The sequence below is a fragment of the Anguilla anguilla genome, chromosome 16 (genome assembly GCF_013347855.1).
Source record: "Anguilla anguilla isolate fAngAng1 chromosome 16, fAngAng1.pri, whole genome shotgun sequence".
NCBI lineage: Eukaryota > Metazoa > Chordata > Actinopteri > Anguilliformes > Anguillidae > Anguilla > Anguilla anguilla.
In genome coordinates this window covers 33755074-33761353 of record NC_049216.1, presented here as the reverse complement: position 1 = coordinate 33761353, position 6280 = coordinate 33755074, and the positions used below count along the sequence as shown (strand labels likewise).

The 6280-nt window shown below is 46.8% G+C and overlaps 1 protein-coding gene across 10 annotated transcripts in view; it reads right to left on the bottom strand.

Annotated features, from left to right (window-relative positions):
• ppp6r3 (protein phosphatase 6, regulatory subunit 3) overlaps positions 1–4554 on the bottom strand; it is a 25822-nt gene extending 21268 nt beyond the window's left edge. For 7 of the 10 annotated variants that reach the window (XM_035395907.1, XM_035395910.1, XM_035395915.1 and 4 more), the window contains exons 1-2: positions 4346–4553; positions 130–307 (exon numbers count right to left, since the gene is read on the bottom strand). In XM_035395907.1, the coding sequence (XP_035251798.1) occupies positions 130–263 (134 nt within the window). In that variant the 5' untranslated portion in view covers positions 264–307; positions 4346–4553. Of the gene's footprint in view, positions 1–129; positions 308–4345 lie in introns of all 10 variants that reach the window. The other 3 variants (XM_035395908.1, XM_035395911.1, XM_035395913.1) reach the window with 1 other exon arrangement.
• Positions 4555–6280: the final 1726 nt, after the last annotated feature.

The following is a 6280-nucleotide window of genomic DNA, read 5'->3' as shown; positions in this document are numbered from 1 at the left end:
TGTTAAAAGCAGGCTGTTGCCGCCCGGTCATTCCGCATTGCTCACATAAAAGCAAAACAATAACAGGCGACGCAACTGCAACGCACCGCAGAGATTAAACGCATAACTGCGTTCGAAGGGCTCGGTTACCTGGGTGAGGCAGTTAGCTGAGGGTAAAAATCGGGAGTCAAAAACAAAATGATGCTTGTGCTCTCTGAGAGTTCTGGCCCATTACAGGCTCTGAGGACCGCAGTGACAGAAGAACCCCTGGACCCAGGACACATGCAGCGGAAATGACCTCAGCCCCCACGAACCAATCAGCACGCACCTGCGAAGCAAAAAAAACACACACACACACACACACCAGGGCGTCATTCACCAATCAGGGCACAGCGTTCCACACAACTTCAGCATGACGTCATATCGCAAAGGGAAAAAAGGGTACACAAATACTCTCGAAAATCTGCCTTGAGTCTGGAACCTGGACAAATGCTCCCCCAAACGACAGATCAACCGGGTGCAACTGCAAATAACAGCACTGAGATGAAAACTCATCTCCAAAAAAGGAACCGTGGAGGTTTCTGGTCAGCCGGACTGTCTGTTGACCCTAAGGTTCATCTCAATTGAAAGTGAAATTAACACTTTTTAATGAATTCAGTCATTGAGAAGGAAGTTAGATCTCTGTGACAGCTACTTATAGACATAGAGAGTCAGCGATACAGAGATGGCAAATTAAAAAATGTTAGAAGCTTGGCATGAGATCTTATACCAGTTTTTGCACAGTTCAAACAATGTGTGACAACCGACACATCCAGCATCCCTAAAGCCTGATTTTTAGACTTCGTCGTATGACCCATTCAACAAGTGTCGTGCAACAAAAATGAAAGTGTCGCACAACGTTTTGCTTTTATATTTCGGCAAGGGCCGTTCTGTTGTCTATGGTAACGAGACGCCAAACTGCCAATGTTCATATCTGTGAAAACATTGCAGCGGCGAGGGAAATTACTGAGAAATACGGGAGGAATTAATGCAATGCCTACTTTTGTTTTAAAAAATGATGCAAACAGAAAAACGGCGGTGGTCTGTCATTCAGATGATACGAAAATAATGACGCATCCATGACAATGAACTTCAGTGTTCCATTTGGCTGCCCAATCAATACTGCTCGACAAAGTATGAAGTTCTTTGGCCTAACACAATTCTAGAGGTGCGCGGCACTTTTTTCCGTTGAAAATACGTCATATTTGTCACGCGATACTTGTCGAAAGGGTATAAATCAGGCTTTACTCTTCCGGCTCACTAGAATTCCACCCAATTCCCACGTCTACCGCCCCATCCGCAGCCAATGAACCCACGAGGGGCAGGTCATTTTACCTGTCCCACAGAGGGAGCAGCAGCAGCAGCACAATAGCGGCCCGTCCGCGAGAAACCCGAAACGGCGTAGCGCGGCGCGACCTGAAAAACCCATACTTTCAGCCTGAGTCACAGGGCCGAGCACTTCCCCATTGTGATGTCACGCGACGTCACCGTGACAACGGCGAGAGGAGCCGCCGCCGCCGCCGGGCCGGCGAAGTTCCTTCTGCGGGCGGCCACGCCCTCCCCTGTTCAAAGTGCGAGTGCCGTCCCACTTTTTACGACGCAGATAGTGCTGAGAGGCCTCTTTTCAGACCCCGGCGAAATATTATCGCGCGCCAGTTGTCGCCAACAAAAACCGTATCGCCCTCGTAATCTCCCGTCAACATGAATAATTAACATCATAAACCGTCACAAGACGCCATCAGCAGCCTGTTCAAAGACACGGGGAAAAAAAAAAAAAACTGACGACACTGCACTAACCAGAATTCACAACCGCCAAGCAAACATCCCGCAGGACTGTGGGAGAGTGACATTCATTCAACCAACTGTAACCGTTCACCCGCACGCCAGCCAGCAGGAACATCCCTGCCCAAGCCCAGTCGGCTACCCCACGCACGTGCCCTAGCGCAGGAGCGTTTGTTGTGGGTTTTCCTGTCAGACGGTGTGCGGGTGGGGCGTTGTCGGGTGGGGGGGGGGGTATGGGGGGGTTAAGGGTCACACGCGGTGCGAGCTCCATTTCTGCACAGCCAGCAGCCGGGCCCGTTTTTCTCATGAATGATAGAGAGAGGGAAGGGAGCTTTATTTATAGCCCGGGCGAGGGGGTCCACGCGCCACCGGGGGAAAGCAGAGGCCCTCTGCACGCGCTCCAGCTCTGCACAATCACAAGACGAGACGCGGCCTCTCGGCTGGCCATTACTGACCGCTGCGCTAAGCCGGAGAGACAGCGGAAAGAGGAAGAGCGCTCGTGAGGGACGATGCGCTCTCTTTCTCTCTCTCTCTCCCTCCCTCCCTCCCTCGCTCGCTCCCTCTCTCTCCAATGCGTTTTCAAACGAAAACGGCATGCTGTGACCAAGTTTTCCTCTTCTGCTATAATTACACCTCACCTCGACCTGTTCAGAGAATTCTAGCTGCAGCATCGGAGCATTCCGAGAGCGGTAGCGTTCTGGCGCGGGGGGGGGGGGGGGGGGTGCCATTTAGAGCGGATCTCGCGGACGGTTCGGCCGGCCATAAAATGGGTCCGTTCTGACCACAGGCTGACCGTGTCTCGCGCCGTTTCGGGTTACCTCACCGGGGGACCAGGAACAAAGCTCATAAAAGTGTGACGGATCAAAGCCCTCGGCGACAAAATACTCCCGAGGACTGTGGGAGTCGGCACTTTCAGGAAAGATCACAGGAGACTGTGCACTCACAGAAAACTGCCACATTACGCACCCGTACCGCACAATTAAGCCACCATTACCTGAGAGTAGCGCTCTCTTACCGAGGCAAGAACACAGTTCAGGGGTCATTTTAACACTTTTGCCTATTCCCAAACAGGCATAGCATAGACTCCGGCCATGTCACCAGTGAGAGCGATTTATACTGGCCCTCTCTTGCACAGAAAATTCTTAGCACAGGTAACCACAACATTTCAGGTGAGAGGGCACCTTTGATCTTAAATCAGAGAGCACTCTGTTCGTTCTTCAGTAGCAGAAAGGGGGTTGGGGCACTAATTGCACTAAGACCATACCATTATAGTCATGGAGCAGCTAACGTTGCGGTACTTCCCAGCATTCTCAATTAGGATCCGTTCTGACATTTCTTTCGGTTTTAAACCCAGCTGGTATAACGTTACCGCTTCACAATCAGCCTCTTAAAATGCCCAATTTGCATCTGAAAGACTGATTCGTCTATGATACGCAATCGAAGGTGACAACCACGGCAACGGCCACCGTGTAATTAATTCATATGTAACCAGCACTAAATCGACGTTAATAAAGTACCATATTCACATTCAGACAGCTAGCGCCATCTATAATCACCAAATGTACTCGCTAGATAAGTTAGCTCGCGGTTAAGGGTTAAGTTAAAGCACGAAATCTATCTGCGCTGCATCTGATCAACACAAAGCTGCTTTGCTGTTGCAGAGTAGCAAACGTTACTAATTTGACTAAGGTTGATGCTACGGCTTCTGACTAAGATTACGCTAACGCCGTTGCTAGCTAACTCTAACGTTCCCAGCCGGCAGCTTCAGCAAACCAAGTGAATTTACTACACCATACCATATTAACATTATAATAACGTTGCAGCTAATGTTAGTTAACTAACATTTCAAGGTATCTGTATATTAATTTAAGTCATTCAAAGCCAGGAAGGAATCGTGGCAGTTCGGCAAAATTTAACCCATTTCCAGATATTCTAACTATATCAACATAGTCGAACTATATCTACCAGTCTGGCAAATCGGTGGCAAGAGTTGGATGTCGATTCTTGGGCATTAAGTTACTGCCATCAGTAGAAAATGATATGGTCTTCTTTATCGCGTAACAAAATTAAAAAATGTGCCGGTACTACAGAATAATGCCAATTTATCCAGTCAGCGAGATACCCATTTAAAGGCAAGAAAATATACAAAGCTCGAATACATACGAGTGTTTCTTGCAATAGAGCTTCTTAGCAAAGCTAACAGTGTGCTATCCAGCGATGAGAGAGAAAAACAAAACAAGAACTTCATAAGCTAGCAGTCATCAGCAATGAACCCGGCTTCATACCACTTTTAGACCAGCTACAAAATAATTATAATTTGAACAGGAAGAAGGCATGTCGTTGGTGTGTCTACATTTCACTTTTTTGGGGGGACTCAATTTCACATCTGCATTAAAAACACAAGCATTAAACTGGAAACTAAATGAACCGAACAAAATAACCGAACCAGTCTGACTGTGCAAAACAGATCGGAGTTAGCCAGTTAGCGTTAGCTAGCTACTCCTGTGGCCAATGCTAAGAACTGCATGGGCTAGCTCATACGTACCGATAAACAGCGGGAAATGGCGAGTCCCCGTCATGTAGCTCGTAAAACCTCTGGCCGCAAATGTTGCAAACATAAAATGCGATGAAATCTGGAACATAAAAGGCAAAATAATATGTTTACAGCAGATTCTAGCGGGCGGGAAAAGGCAGATCATCAGAGGAGACTTTTCAAGATGGCGGTTCTATCAACTTCAACGACCCCTTCCCCCACAGAGCAGTTTCACCTGTCAGTCAAACATGCTGTAGGCTAGCCATTGGCTGGAATTCACGCCAGTCAGAGATAACGCCCGAGTTTTTCGGGTTTAGATTTGACAGTTTGATTGTCAATCACACCTTAAAGGCCAACACCATTCGTGAGTTCCGTTCGATGTGACTGGCTAAAGGATTAGTGGAACATCTGCTAACTTGAAACTCCAGCCTTGGGTCGCCATTTTGGCTCAAAATGTTATTGAATTGACAGAAGAGTACTGACGGTTGTTGAGCCAACATGGCGTTACTTTCAAGATCGGGTTTTATTTGTTGTCATCTGATTGGATTACACTGATGTTTGTCAAAGTCCTCTGTCGTTCGGCAAAAGAGGAAAAGTAAATGGAAATGCTTTCCAAAGCATTACATAGAGCGTAATTTATGATTGTGCCGCTTCATGTCGCATTCCGAAAACCGCGTTGCTATTCTAACACAACACTGAGGCAAAACAGTTTTTTAAGTGTAAAATGTTGCATCAGTCGGCCTACCTTCAACGCCCCAGCCTTCTCTGTTTCGGATTCGCTGCAAACGTTTCTCCTCGGGTGTTCTCAACGCCCCAGCAACAAAAAGACGTCACTCCGATTGACACGGCCGCGGCTCAATCGGCAGCGTCTCGAAAGCACAGAGCTGCGTACAGTAGAAATACCAATGGCGAAATTCAGTCACCATGGGCTGCCACAGTTCCTGAAACTTTGCGGAGTAGGTTTGGCTAGGGCTACTTTGTGTATGTATTCGACACTGCTTGACGAATGTCTTTTTAGAAATATGCCGACTGTATATTTTTCTGTTTGAAAATATCGCGCTATATTCCCACAACAATGTACACATTTTTACAACCTTGCGGGCTGTCCAACTGGAAATCATCAGTTATCTATATATCGACAAGTAGGCCGGTAATTCGCTATCCCACCCGGCTTTAAATTTATATAGAAAACAGGAAAACAGTACACTTATCCAATCAGGTGGTAGCCTATTCTGAAACTATGTGTTTTCAGATACTGCTGACAAGACTTAATTAGTAACATGCAAATTATTTCCATCATTAATTGGGACCCGCTTTGTTTGCATCAGCTGCCGTGAATAACATAACGGCACTCGCGCTTGGCTAGTCGGATATTTGCAGTTCCATGAAGGATTTGGGGTTTAGGCTATTTGTTTAAATATGCTGTATTCAGTAGATTATGGCATTCATTTCACAAATACGCACTAGTATGCTGCGATTATGAGAACAAACGGGCCTTAAGGTACCAGTCGCTTCTCTTTACAGAGAAAACGAACAAAAAGAAATCTTACCTCAAAAATGCTATTTTATATAGGCTATGCTAAGATTGGAAACATGCAAAACCTCCTGCTTGGAGGTATTATTATTAACAATAATTATAGTAATAATAATAAAAAAATAAAATAATAATAGGAATTTTCAGGCTAGGGAGGAACTCAGAATAAATAAAGAATAAAGAGTGCTTGTTACAGAATCTGTGTCCCATATCCGCCCCCAGTGATATACCGACCTCCGCCTTTCTCCCATTGATGAAATTTGGGTCAGTGGCGTCGTGTTTGGATGAATTGTCTTCCTGGAGGACGGAGCATATCCCTATGATAGCGCAGTCAGGCAGCAGCCGGCTCAGCGCAACGAGGCGAACCGGGCCTCCCGTCTGACCTCGAGATTATGCGCGGCTCGGGGACCACG